This window comes from Terrapene carolina, unplaced genomic scaffold (genome assembly GCF_002925995.2).
Source record: "Terrapene carolina triunguis isolate 2854851 unplaced genomic scaffold, T_m_triunguis-2.0 Scaffold21, whole genome shotgun sequence".
Taxonomy (NCBI): domain Eukaryota; kingdom Metazoa; phylum Chordata; order Testudines; family Emydidae; genus Terrapene; species Terrapene triunguis.
Window position 1 is genome coordinate 31,829,481 of NW_020664372.1, and position 15,249 is coordinate 31,844,729.

At 42.1% G+C, this 15,249-nt stretch overlaps 1 protein-coding gene across 1 annotated transcript in view; it reads right to left on the bottom strand.

Moving 5' to 3' along the window:
* Positions 1-2,823: 2,823 nt before the first annotated feature.
* The window catches only part of RAB20 (RAB20, member RAS oncogene family), a 44,596-nt gene continuing 32,170 nt past the window's right edge, over positions 2,824-15,249 (bottom strand). The window contains exon 2 of the mRNA XM_024206079.3: positions 2,824-3,987. Coding sequence (XP_024061847.1) covers positions 3,455-3,987 — 533 coding nt within the window. The 3' untranslated portion in view covers positions 2,824-3,454. The remainder of the gene's footprint in view (positions 3,988-15,249) is intronic.

Consider the following 15,249-nt stretch of genomic DNA (forward strand, 5'->3'; position numbering starts at 1 on the left):
GGAGAGGCTGAGGGAACTGGGATTGTTTAGTCTCCAGAAGAGAAGAATGAGGGGGGATTTGATAGCTGCTTTCAACTACCTGAAGGGGGGTTCCAAAGAGGATGGAGCTCGGCTGTTCTCAGTGGTGGCAGATGACAGAACAAGGAGCAATGGTCTCAAGTTGCAGTGGGGGAGGTCTAGGTTGGATATTAGGAAACACTATTTCACTAGGAGGGTGGTGAAGCACTGGAATGCGTTACCTAGGGAGGTGGTAGAATCTCCTTCCTTGGAGGTTTTTAAGGCCCGGCTTGACAAAGCCCTGGCTGGGATGATTTAGTTGGGAATTGGTCCTGCTTTGAGCAGGGGGTTGGACTAGATGACCTCCTGAGGTCCCTTCCAACCCTGATATTCTATGAGTTCTTGCTGTTAAACCATATGTTTCTGACTGGAAGTGCAGAAGGTTGAACTGCATCTCCCCAGTCATGCAAAGGGCTTGAGGAAGCCAAGATACAGTTGAAATGAAGCTTGGGGCCATCTGCATTGTAAAACTGAGCTTATTTTGAATAGTGCTGATCCCTCAACACAGCAGTTAAGTATAGACAGGAACTTAAAGCCTCAACGCTCAAGAACATTGAAGTCTTTACCACAACAATTAACTTAAAAATACTCTGAACTTTGCTTTAAAGTCTAATTCTACTCTAAACCAGAGAGGGTTTAAAAAACCACATTAGGATTTCAGGTTTGTGCCTCAGCGACTTCAGATCAAATGGGCTCAAATTAACAACTGGCGCTCTGCTCCCTCTCCCACAAAACAACTAGCCCTGCAAGTCAGCCTCGTCTTTGCTTCTCATCTCTCACCATCAGTAATAAGGCCACTGCATGACTAATGAGCCTCAGTTACACCTCTGTTACCCTACTGTCTGCTGTGGGTTTGTGCAGGGACAGCCAATTGGAGCTTAAAGAATCCAGCCAGCAATACTGAGAAACTGCTTTTAGCTCTAAGTGATTGTTTATGTTCCCTACAGTCACCAAGTGAAACTCTGACTCCACACATGGAGCAGACCTGAAATCCAAGACTGATTTTGACATAATCCTTTTCAGAGTAGACTCGAACACAAGAGGCGGGTGAGGGTGGGTTTGAGCTGTTAAAGCTTTTGGGAAAGATTTGTGTGTTGCTCAAGATCTCAAATGAACCAAATACAGACAGCCCCCAAAAGTGTTAGACTATTTACATAATGTGGTATATTTAAAATGTACAATTAAAGTGTTTCCACCTTCACTTACCTCCTGCAAGTCTGACCTCACAGCTACCTACAAGATGCTAGCTCTGCTTTGAGAGTTCAGGCAGCCCATTGCAGATTGTGCAGCCTTGGGAGGGGGAGCTTTCAGCCACCCTCTTGATTCTGGATGTTGTGGAAACCAGCACAGTCCTATGGTCTGCTCTTCAGCCTGAAGCAGCACCAAGTGATCGGTGCTGTGGGGGTGGGGGTGGGAGGGAAGAGAGAGAGAGACAGACGGACAGCAGAGGATCACTTGATCTTGCTGGGTAAGCAAAAAAAACACTGGGTTTTAATATACTGTGGCTGTACTTAATGTTTCTGCTAGTTTGACAAATACTTCCAAAACATGTAATGGAGGAGACCAGCAGACCCAAGGACTAGAACTTTTAAAATAGTCAAAATGTTCAACGTAGCCACTGTATTTCATCTCATTATGTGTGTCATAGACTTTAAATCATTGTAATGGGAATAATGGAAGCTGCTTTGAACTTTCAGATCAGCCCCTTTGCAAAACGTTACTCAGCGGGACAGACGTTTACAGAGGTTTTAATTACTATCAGGTAACAGCTTTTAACACTTAGCGACTCAGAAATTGTCTCTATCTGTGTTGGATACCCTTGGTTTGGTGTGAGTGAGTGGGTAGGTGTCCAAATCTCTGTTTTGGGGACTGACTGTACAACTGCTCCATGTGCAGAACTCCTGTTAAAATCCATGAGAGTCTCTCACACACACACAACTTCAAGGATTGGGGTCTACATTTGTTATTGCCTATTTCCAGGCCCCTCTGTCATGACACAGTGGTGGACAAACCAAATCTAAGTGGCACTGTGACCCTGTGCACCAGGTTGCAACAGCCTGAGTGGGGAGTTGAGCCCAGCCCACCAGGACAGGCCACTGTGGGGTGAATGCCTCTCCACCGCCCCCAAGGCCCCCCTCACTTGTAAGGTTTTAGAAGGGCAGGGGCCTCGGTTTCAGATGTTACTGGGCCTCCAAAATCCTCCATGCGGCCCTGCCTATCCGTTTATCATGTATCTGTATGAGATACTTGATGACTACACCCATCACTGTTTTTGGCAGTGCTACAACACTCTAAGAATAGTATTAAAAACTTACTAGTTCTCTTAACTGCAATGACGACCAAAAAAAGAACCTGTCAGGGCACTTTACTGCTCCTTTAGGATGTATAAAGGTCACCTCCCACTCCCTCCAAAAACAGTCATCTGCTTTTTTCACATCAGAAAACTCAGATCTTCACTTCCCTCCCGGTTGTGGAACTTGGATGGTGAAATCACGCCCTGCCAAAATTAGAACTGCAATTTTTCCTGACCCCAGCTGAGAGGGGGTGGGAACATGGAAGTGTATCAAATACTTTATGGGGGGACATATACCCCTACATAATGAAGCAGGAGTGTAAGTGCCAATACATTTTTTCCTACCACCCTTTGAAGTTTTTAGCTCCAAGTAGCACAGGACAGTGTTGTCCCTGGTTAACGTAGAGAAGGCATGACTGCTAAGGTAGCAGGATGTACATTAATAAATCCTCAGAATGAACAATTCATTTCCATAGTAACTTTAATAGTACATCTTATATTGCGGTATCTGGTACAAAAGGATAATTGAATTGCTTGATTAGTGACTTTTCTATATAATTTATATTCTGGAAAAAAAATAATGTGTAAAGCTTAAAAAAGTACCCAGCATCTAAATATTCCCCAGAAGAAAATGAATGATTTTTTTAAGTGAAAATCACATCCAGTACAAAAGTGAAAGTTACATCCAGTGACAGTTTAGATGTTGCATACTAAATGTGGAGAAAATAATGCATTCTAAAAAATAAAGTAGGACTCCTTTGAGAGTGCTTAACTGATTGTCAGTACCGATCTGTATGGAAACAGTACCATAGCATAGATTCCCACTTCTGTACATTCATTATGATCTCTCCTCCACCCCAAGGGCCCTATGAAATTTACAAGTCTTCCCCCATGATTCCATTCAGATTTTTATTTTTATAAATAAATTAGATTGGACTTTCCAAAAGCCTTTAATCTTCAAAAGATTTGTTGTTCTGCATACTTCATTCTAGATCATTTATTCCTTGATTTTCCCTTTCTGCTCAAAGCGTAAGCATCTCTAACTTCATGATCACTAGCACAACATACAGACACAATCCCCTCACTCCCCACATCATCAGTGTTTTAGGCACAACAACCAGATTTTGTCCTTTTTGCTGACTTGTAATTGGTTATGTCTACAGTTTGTAGTGGCCCCTCAGCTTGCTGCCGTAAAATTATTGGTACTACCATATCAAATATGGTTTCAAAGAGGTAGTCCACCTTATAGCCTGTTTTTGCGCTGGTCTCAAAGCACATTTTCTCAGCTGCTGGAACATCCTTCTCATCCAACATTTTGTATTTCAGTATCTTTTTGTAGAGTGCAACAGCATCATCCAGGTGGACTTGTTTTTGGACCTTGGTAGAGATGCAACTGGTGACAGGCTTTTCAGGTCTATTTTCCTCTTCTGTTTCTAGTAATAAGGCATATTCATTTGTGAGGTCAACTTTGTTTCCAACAATAGCAAAGATACAGTCGGTGCTAGCAGTGTCAGTCAGCGCCAAGAATCTATCTTCCAGTTCTATCAGGCTTTGCAAGTTGTTTACATCATATGTAAGGATCACAGCAGCTGCTCCTCTACAGTACATAGAACCAAGGCCATGAAATTGCTCCCGGCCTGGAAAAGATTAAAAAAAAAAAAAAAAAAAAGTTAACAAATTGAACTAAACCATTAATAACAAAGAGCCTAGCTTCACAAGCAAGTTTCAAAACCAAAAATCAAAAGGACGCAGCAGCATTGAAGGGGGAAACCTACCATTTACAGTATCTTCAACTTTTCTATACTTTTGCTAATAAGTGCAATAATATTGCAGTGAAAACAAATTGCCAAGTCCAAAGGCTACATGCCTTACGCACTGATGATTTTTACTAATGGGCTATTAAACAAGGCTTTTGATGCTATGTTTTCAGAAACTGTATGCATGTTGTAAAAGCAAAAATGTGTGCATATTAGTTCATTCAAGTTGTGTAATCAGTTATAATGAACTGCGAACTATATTACTAATAAAAACCTCATACTATCACAAGCAAGCTTCAAAAGCAAAAATCAAAAGGACACAGCATCAGAGCTAGGCTCTGTATGTGTAATCGGCCAGTTGCATCTAATTGACTATTTATGTTTGCAGGTACCATGACTTCATACTCAGCTATAATAGACTGAGTGTGAAAATTCAGCCCAGGCACACAAGCTCTCTGAATACATGCAGTTCTGATATTCTGGCCTCTGAAGTCAGTGACTCTAGAAGAATTGTGAAAAACAAAATTAATCTTATTGTACATCTCCACAGCTCTCAGGTCAGTGAGTATTCCAACAGTTACCTTAACAAGACAAGAGCTTGTAACACCTGCTATATCAGAACCTATATACTAAGGTGCCCTCCATAAACACTCTATCAAATCTGCAAGACACCTATCACTATAGGATCTAGATGCCTGCCCCAGTTTTATCACCATTACCCCGTTCAGTATAATGCCTACAGCCACCACCAAGTGGCACAGTTTTAATACGATCTCAGTAACTAGTAGGAAAGAACATTGTCTCCCCCTCACTCAGTGTGTAGCTGTTTTTAAATTTCTACCTGGCCCACTGGAAAGAGCTGCCCTGGCCCTTGGACCTACACCCTTTTTTTGACATTTGTTTTGAGTTAAAATGTGATAGTTGCATTATTCATTTAACCTTTCTATAGTGGAGGGAAGGAAAACAGCAGTCTACCAGTAGCCTCTTGAGAATATTGTCCTAAGGGAAATACCAGTCAGAAAATAGGAAGTAAAAATATTGCCACTGATTTACAGAGAACTGCAGCCTACTCAAAATGCATGTACAAATATAGACTTTCATGGCAGGTTTTTCTATTGAGCCTTAGAAGATACCAGATTTCATTCAAAATCAGTAAGCCCAAACAGGTGACAAGTTTCAGGGTCACTGGTTTAGATACAGTGAGACACAGTGGGTGAATTCCAAAGCCTGGTAACATCCACCTCCATGCTCCCATGCCTCAACTCCTCTTAAAACCAAAAGGGTTGAGGAGGGCTGAGTAGAGGGTGAACAAAGAGATCACAGGAGCAGAGATCACTTCCTAGAGGTTTCCTCTCCATAAACGTGTCAGGATCCTGGTAACACAGGATCAGGTTCAGCATGTGGGAGAGAGAGAGAGAAACTCAAGTTTACCCTGGGTGGGACAGATGATGCTATTTGCACCAGATGTGACGCCTTCCTCTGCAGCATGGGGCATGGGTCACTTGCAGGTTTAAACTAGTGTAAATGGTGGATTCTCTGTAACTTGAAGTCTTTAAACCAAAATTTGAGGACTTCAGTAACTCAACCAGCGGTTATAGGTCTATTAACAGGACTGGATGGGTGAGGTTCTGTGGCCTGCATTGTGCAGGAAGTCAGACGAGATAGTCATGATGGCCACTTCTGGCCTTCAAGTCTATAAGCTGTATTGAATCAGCTGCCCTAGCCATGCCCTGTCCCTAGAAAGCAGAACCTGTTTTCATGAAGACGGTAGCTCCTAGACTGGGAGAGTTGCAGGCCCCCGTGACTTCACTCCCTGCATCTCAGTGCTCCCAAAGTGTGCACCAGCAGCCCAGAAAAGCATAATTTTTGGGGGGGGCTTACTGATTTTGAATAAAGTCACTCATCTTGGGCAAGCTTTCTACTATTGTGGACTCTTCCAAGAAGCTGGAGTGAATTAGACCCAATATTTAGTCCCATAGATGCATAATCATGTGAAAAGTACAAAGGCAGATATTAGACTGCTTTACAGACATATACAAAAACATTTGACTCAATGTAACATCTAGGCATTCACTTAAATTGCTACAAAACGGAATCATGGACAAACAAACTTGTGTACCTATTTATCAATCAAGGATAAAAAACAGGACATGCCAACCAAGGCTCTCAAGCAAGAGAGGGATGTCATCTCAACCCTAGCTTTTTCAACATTGATTTATGTATAATATGACCTACCGATTCTACTGGTACCATCCCCAAAAGCAGGGCCTTCCATTAAACAGACAGACAGAATATCTTCCATGCTCACATTATCATTTGCACAAGATGATCTCAGATAGTCTAAACTTTCCAGGAAGATCCTACAGTGTACTTGTGCCCGACAGAAAGAAGAAAAGCCAGGATCTTTAATAGAAGTCCAGAGAAAGCAAACTAAGATTTTATTGAAGATACAAAAATTAAGCACAATTAAGATGTGTAGCTTCAGTCAATGTCAAGCAATACAAGTGTTGCCAATAAGATATTTTAAGTGAAAAAGAATGATTTATGAAATCACTAACTGGGCTGGTTAAGTTTAGATAACTTCCAGAACTATCCAATTCACACACCTAAACAAAGAAAAAGGGAAGAAGCCAGTATACTTTGATGGGAAGCTTGTCTGACAGAAGGATTCCCAGCTAAAACATTAGTTCACCTAACCTCTTTTTAAAGGTCTTGAATCAAGTCCACAGTCCTTCAGGGATGAGAACTTTACAAAGAGATGATCACTGACACCAGATTAATATTTTCATATCCCAGATTACAAGGCCATATGTGCCAATTTAGGAAGACAAATGAAGGTATTTCACAAGACTTTAATCTTCAGAAGCAGCAAATCCATGCTTAGAGGTGTGCTGTGCACTTCTTTGCTCATGTGTATTTGAAAGGGTATGTCTACACTACGGGATTAATCCAAATTTAGATAATTCGAATTTGGGAAACAGGTTGTATAAATTCGATTGTGCGCGGCCACACTAAGCACATTAATTCGGTTTTTAACCACATTAATTCGGTGGTGTGCGGCCACACTACCCCATTAATTTAACCACATTAATTCAGTGGTGTGCGGCCACACTAACCCTAATTCGAATTAACAAAATCGATTTTGGCGCTACTCCGCTCGTCGAGGTGGAGTACAGAAATCGATTTTAAGTGCCCTTTAATTCGAATTAACTGGCTCTGCAGTGTGGACGGGTGAAGGGTTAATTCGGATTAACGCAGCTAAATCCGAATTAAAGTCGTAGTGTAGACCAGGCCAAAGACAGACCAATTGGAGTGTGTTTAGATTGGAAATATCTGCAGAGATCTAGATTTCCAGTTTTGCTTTCCATACTTTAAAATAATCACATCATTTTCATTAGAACCCTTACATTACGATGTGGCCTGGAAGACACAAATAGTTCTGTTTTTCCCACTTCATCTATCTAAACCAGAAAATCCAGCCTCAAAATTGTTAGCTCCAACTATTCGACACTGAAACAATACAGGTATTTGTTCCATGGCATACATAAGCAAATCTAATCTATTCTCTTGTACAGCAGAACATGAACCATGAAATTCTTAGTTACATTCCAGAAATTGATTGCAGTCAATCTTCAATTAAAACTCAGAATGGAATTGGCAAGTTGACTGTAACTTTGCTTTTCTCCTGCTTTGCATTAAATATGCGTATGGAATGGAAAATAGAGCCTCTCCCCACACGTAAAGCAAGTCAGCCCACAACATAATCTACTTAAACATGCTGCAAAAATGTCTGATTTCTAGTTGGGTTGTGACATCTGTTGCTTCCTGACATTTGCCACATTTCTTCAAAATTAACTATTTAAATTAAACCAATCCTGATTTGAGAAATAAATAGAGTATAGACAAAGAATTTAATCGAACAAATCTGACTTATCCTACAGCAGAGGTTCTCAAACTATGGTCCGTGGACCACCAGTGGTCCCCGCGCTCCATTCAGGTGGTCCGTGGATAGTTCCCTCTAAGGTGCACGCCTGGGCGGCTGCATACGAGAGAATGAAGGGCCACCCACCTAATTACTGAAGCCGCACAGGCATGGCTCCACTAATTAGGTGCCTGGACCCTGGAAAAGATGCACATATAAGGTGAGGTGGTGGCCTTGGGGGGGAATAGGGGACAGGTGGGAGGGGGAGGAAATTGGGATGTGCAGGGCTGCGGCAGCCAGAGAAAGAGGCAACTTTCCCCAGCTCCAGGGCTGCGGGTTCCAGGGAGAGACCCCCCTCCTTCCCAGCCTCAGCTTTGGGGCTGCCGCGGTGGGGGAGAGAGGGCACATCCATTGCATTAGAAAGGTAAGACTACTGATATTAAAATATGAGTTGTGTGCTTTTATTTGCAGAACAAAAAAAAGTTTATTATTATTATTTTTTTAATATAGAGAGCTTTTATCCAAAGCGCTTTACCATAGTTAGCTAACGATACAAACAACATTTGGAAAGATCATTAAGTGGTCTGCCGAGACCCTCAGCAATTTTCAAGTGGTCCGCGAAAAAAAAAAGTTTGAGAACCACTGCACTACAGGATGCCACTGACGGGGTCCCAGCACCAACAAAAACAAAAAAAACCCACCCTACTACTACTACTACAGTAAAATCCATTTTTTCACAGAAATGAACATCACTGGTCTGTGACCATTTAGAGCTTAGGGAAAGTAACAAATCATCTGACCCCTACCCAAAACACACAGCTTTTCAAGCAGTAGGTAAAACTAATGGCAAACCCATTTTTTATATAAAACATATTTCTCTGATAATACCCAGAATCATCCGAGATGAAAACAAAAACAAAAATTAAAGTCACAGAAATTGATGTGTCCATAAGAGGCGGGTCTCCAAGGAACTTCCAGAGCAATCATACTCCGGCAGAGCAAGTTAAAAAGCTGTTGCAAAACTGGGGGGTGGTGGGGGAGAAATGCAAAACAAAAGGGGGGGGGAGGGACAACCCAGGAAGAAAAGTCTTCCAGAAAACCCTGAGAAAAAGTAACACCATGCTGGTGTCCGTTTTAGGAAAGGAAGTCTTTAATCTGGAGGCCCATGAAGAAATAATAATTGAGGAAAGCATATAGGGTTTTGTAACTTTTCAGTAGGAGGTCAAAAAGCACTATGTTTAAAACACAAGAAAGAGGTCTGGACGCTTTCTAAAGAAAGGATCTATGTAGCTGACTTGTCTTTCATATACTGATTTTCCAAGACTTTTCCACTGCAATTCTGAAACAAAGGAGAGACAGATGGTGGATTAGAGAGGAATTAAGAAAGTGGAACATAAAATATCACTAGAGTTCTCTCTTCAGATACAATTCTTTTATCGGAATCTTAATTCTCAGATCTGTGAGAGGCAAGAAGTACCTTATATCCTAAGTGAATGAAAGAGGAAGAATCGGATTCTCAAGGAGAAGGCTGCAGCACTACACTTGTAGTAAGCCTCTGGCATCTAGCCAAGCTCATAAAAGAAACCACTCACTGGGGGGGAAATCCCCTAAGAATTCTGCTGCAGTGAGACTGAGCTTCAAATGGACAACATTAGACAGATCATAAAAGCCTTTATAGATATAAGTAAAGATCTGTCGATATAACTAAAGCTGGGCAGCCTATGGATACGAGTAGTTCAGTAAATTACTTCTCAACTTCTCATGGGGGACTTCAATCACCCTGACATCTGCTGGGAGAGCAATACGAGCAGTGCACAGAATCCAGGAAGTGTTTGGAGACTGTTGGGGACAACTTCCTGGTACAAGTGCTGGAGGAACTAACTAGGGGCCATGCTCCTCTCATCCTGCTGCTCACAAACAGGGAAGAATTGGTAGGGGAAGTAGAAGTGGGTGGCAACCTGGGCAGCAGAGATCATGAGATGGTCGAGTTCAGGATCCTGACTAAAGGAAGAAAGGAGAGCAGCTGAATACGGACCCTGGGCTTCAGAAAAGCAGACTGACTCCCTCAAGGAACTGATGGGCAGGATCCCATGGGAGGCTAATGTAGAGGGGGAAAGGAGTCCAGGAGAGCTGGCTGTATTTTAAAGAAGCCTTATTAAGGGCTCAGGAACAAACCATCCCAATGTGCAGAAAAAAATAGTAAATATGGCAGGCGACCAGCTTGGCTTAACAGAGAAATCTGCGGTGAGCTTAAACACAAAAAGGAAGCTTACAAGAAGTGGAAACTTGGACAGATGACTAGGGAGGAGTATAAAAATATTGCTCGAGCATGCCGGGGTGTAATCAGGAAGGCCAAAACACAATTGGAGTTGCAGCTAGCAAGGGATATGAAGGGTACCAAGAAGGGTTTCTATGGGTATGTTAGCAACAAGAAGGTGGTCAGGGAAAATGCGGGACGCTTACTGAATGGGGAAGGCAACCTAGTGACAGATAATGTGGAAAAAGCTGAAGTACTCAATGCTTTTTTTGCCTCGGTCTTCACAACAAGGTCAGCTCCCAGACTGCTGCACAGTATGGGGAGGAGGTGAGCAGCCCTCAGTGATGAAAGAACAGGTTAAGGACTATTTAGAAAAGCTGGACATGCACAAGTCCATGGGTCCAGATCTAATGCATCCAAGGGTGCTGAGGGAGTTGGCTGATGTGATTGCAGAGCTATTGGCCATTATCTTTGAAAACTCGTGGCGATCGGGGGAGGTCCAGGACGATTGGAAAAAGGCAAATATAGTGCCCTTATTTTAAAAAGGGAAGAAGGAGAATTCAGGGAACTACAGCCCGGTCAGCCTCATCTCAGTCCCTGGAAAAATCATGGAGACAGTCCTCAAGGAATCCATTTTGAAGCTCTTGGAGGAGAGGAAGGTGATCAGGAACAGTCAACATGGATTCACCAAGGGCAAGTAATGCCTGACCAACCTGATTGCCTTCTATGAGGAGATAACTGGCTCTGTGGATATGGGGAAAGCGGTGGATGTGATATACCTTGACTTTAGCAAAGCTTTTGATACAGCCTCCCACAGTATTCTTGCCAGCAAGTTAAAAAAGTATGGATTGGATGAATGGACTACAAGGTGGATAGAAAGCTGGCTAAATCGTCGGGCTCAACGGGTAGTGATCATCAATGGCTTACTGTCTATTTTGCAGCCAGTATCAAGCGAAGTGCCCCAGGGGTTGGTCCGGGAGCCTGTTTTGTTCAACATCTTCATTAATGATCTGGATGATGGGATGGACTGCACCCTCAGCAAGTTTGCAGATGACACTAAGCTGGGGGGAGAGGTAGATACGCTGGAGGGCAGGGATAGCATACAGAGGGACCTAGACCAATTAGAGGATTGGGCCAAAAGAAATCTGATGAGGTTCAACAAGGACAAGTGCAGAGTCCTGCACTTAGGACGGAAGAATCCCATGCACTGCTACAGACTAGGGACCGAATGGCTAGGCAGCAGTTCTGCAGAAAAGGATCTGGGGATTACAGTGGACAAGAAGCTGAATATGAGTCAACAATGTGCCCTTGTTGCCAAGAAGGCTAACGCATATTGGGCTGCATTAGTAGGAGCATTGCCAGCAGATTGAAGGAAGTGATTATTCCCCTCTATTCAGCACTGGTGAGGCCACATCTGGAGTATTGCATCCAGTTTTGGGCCCCCCACTACAGAAAGGATGTGGACAAATTGGAGCAAGTCCAGCGGAGGACAACCAAAATTATTAGGGAGCTGGGGCACATGACTTATGAGGAGAGGCTGAGGGAACTGGGCTTATTTAGTCTGCGGAAAAGAAGAGTAAAGGGGGATTTGATAGCAGCCTTCAACTACCTGAAGGGGGGTTCCAAAAAGGATGGAGCTCGGCTGTTCTCAGTGGTGGCAGATGACAAAACAAGGAGCAATGGTCTCAAGTTGCAGTAGGGGAGGTCTAGGTTGGATATTGGGAAACACTATTTCACTAGGAGGGTGGTGAAGCACTGGAATGGGTTACCTAGGGAGGTGGTGGAATCTCCATCCTTAGAGGTTTTTAAGGCCTGGCTTGACAAAGCCCTGGCTGGGATGATTTAGTTGGGGTTGGTCCTGCTTTGAGCAGGGGGTTGGACTAGATGACCCCCTGAGGTCTCTTCCAACCCTAATCCTCTATGATTCAACAGAATGTTGTTCATTAAAAGTGTGAGGACAACCAGTGAAATAATAAATGTGTTAGTGACACGATGGGGAAACAAATGAGGGGATTGACAACACCGATTTTTGTTTGCATACGCACACAAGAAATATAGACACTGTTCTTTGATAGTCTCTACCCCTATGTTCCCGTCCCCCCAGCATGACTCAGGGGATTAAATCTTGGCCTCACTGACATCACTGGGAGTTCTGCCATTGACTTCAAAGAGGTCAGAGGTGTTTAGTTGCCTATCAAAGGTGGGAGTTTATTTGTTCTAAGGGTTCTCTTCCACTTCCCTAGACCTGCCACAAGAAGGTAGGCACTTTAGTAGCGGGAAGTGTACAACAGCAAGGAGAGGTACACAGTTTTGGTAGTTTGGGGACAGAAATATGTAAAAGCCAACACAGAAGTGTTAAAATGAGAGGAGAGGGGGGAAAAGAATGAGTGAAGACAAATGAATGAATCAATAGTTAGCTGAATTATTATATAGTATAATTAGAACTGGTCAGAAGATGGAATTTCCATTGTGTGGGAAGTTCTGACATTTCGAAATCCTATTAAATCAAGAAGTTACTTATTACTCAGTGACTCTAGTCATTATGAAGGGGTTTCAGAAAACATTATCTTTGTTTTAAATCAATTCAAATTAATACAGCAGAGTGTACTTTGGCTACATTAGAATTCAGTATTAAAAACTTAACACTCAAAAGGATTTACTTTCATCTTTGTGAAAGGAGGTAAAAACCTATAGTGGAAGATATGATGTTTAACTCAAAGGACTAAATATGATTAAGAGATACAAAAAGTCAACACAAAACTAAAGACGACCCTATTACATATCTGTCCTTAGGAAACACTTTGAAACAGGGACAAGAAAAAGTGGCCTCAAGGAAAAAAACGTTTGGGACAAGTCTCTAGCACTGAAGAGTAACAGGCCATTATCTCTCAACCAATTTCTTTTCCAAACACACTAGCTTTCAATTGATAAACCAAGTCAAACACACCTATATCTTATCCTAAAAGGGGATTTCGATGGCAAGAAAGTTACAAACAATCTATGGCCCTAACCAAAGTCAAAAACGCTTTTTAAAACAAACACTCTGAAGGAATCTGGAACTCTAGAGTCTAAAGCTTTTTACTGCAGATGCTAAAGCAAGAGTGATACAAAACCAGAACATTGTTTATCTCTATAAGCATGAGGACTATGGGACTGAAACAGCGGCACCTGAATAAAAAGTGCATTCACTTAAACTTTCTGAAATAGTAATAATAATTAAATCTAACATCATCTCCTTTGACAGACTACAAACACCACATAGGTAATATCATACAGACACATCATGCTCCAACTGAAGTAATAGTTTTTGTTGTTGTTCAAATAAAAGAGCCCTCAACAAAGCTACAGACTGAACTGTCCACAGGACATGACCCAGACCTAATTATTTAAACCACTATCCAATAATATGAGAAAGGTATTATTCCAATGAACTTTAAGGAATGCAAGGGAAGTGATGATGAGATGTCTATCAGTAGAACCCCCGCTCCCCAATCTTAAACAACCATCATACAAGTTGAAGAGAAGTCACAAAACCCACCACCAATCCATCCACCCACTAGAATCTACTCATGGAAATAGGTTTGAACAAAACTTGTATCATATTAGCAGCTATGGGCCTAATATTAGGGGTCTTTATATTAATGCAGTGAATCTACATCATCTGAATCCCTCCCCTGCTCAAGTTAGGAATTCAGGAAGTCAAATACTCTCTCCTCTCAAAAGAAAGAGCACAGAAACTATTACAGACACCCCCCCAACTTACGCAATCGTTCCGTTCCAAAAAGCCTTGTGGAACTCAAATTTCGCATACATCGGAAACGTATACCCGTACGTTACGCAAAAATTTCCGCAACTCGAAAATCCTATTCCTGGCTTATGGAACTTTTTCCGTAAGTGCGAATTTGCGTAAGTCGGGTCTTGCGTAACCCAGGGAGCGTCTGTATAAATATCTTTATGCAGTAGATAATCTTTTGGATAATGCTCTAAAAAGGTATCTAGTTCGTGTTAACAGGACTATGTTAACTCAAACTAGGTACCATTGAGAGTGTGCAGCAGGGTCTACATGGGGCACTTATAGAGCATAATATGTTAGCGCTCTTTACAAATCACACTCCTGTAATGTGCTTTGAGGTGCTGTGTAGACAAGCTCTATGCCATTTTAGAGCATGCCAGCTCTTAGGTGAGCAGCATAGATACAGCGAACTGATTAACCTGCTGAGATTATCATTCCCCCTCCCCACCCCACCCCAAAAAACCCCCCCACCTCTGCTGGTACTCATCTCAGAGTTAATACAAACATCCCATGTCAAATTAATTAATATGGTGAAATAAAAAGCAGAATAAAAGGTACAAACATTAGGGAAAAAATAAGAGAGGAGAGGTTGGTTTTACCAAATAAAGGCCTACTACTGGGCACGTTTGCTTAAATGTTAAGGGGGGGGGGAGGATTGGGCTTATGCCCTGTTTCTGCTTCTTCAGTATTTCTAAAGACCTGAAACGGTTTCATATATTAGACATTTAGGTTCTGCCCACCCTGGAAGAATGTGACTGGAAAGGTAGTATACACGAGGGCATCACAAGCAGCATTTAGAGTTCTAATTCCTATTTTTAATAAAAGAAATCTTTGTTAAAGACTCAGTACTCTTGGCCATTCAGTTAAAGGTGGAAAGGGCTTACAACAAAAATACCTCCCACACTGTTCCTCCAAAAAATCCAAGATATTCCCAAGTTAAAAACAAGCAGGCTAAAAACAAACAAAGAAAAATAACCAAACCAAAACCAAAACACTACTGCAAAAAGATGGCATAAGTCCAGTTTTATAAAAATCCTTTGCAGGTCACCCTTAAAGTGATTATTGTTCACAGTGAAGCCCCAAAACAGCCACTACACGCTGGAAGAAAACACGCCAAATATAAAAAGACAGACATTAGCCATAGCTAAATTAACAGAGACCCCAAAACTT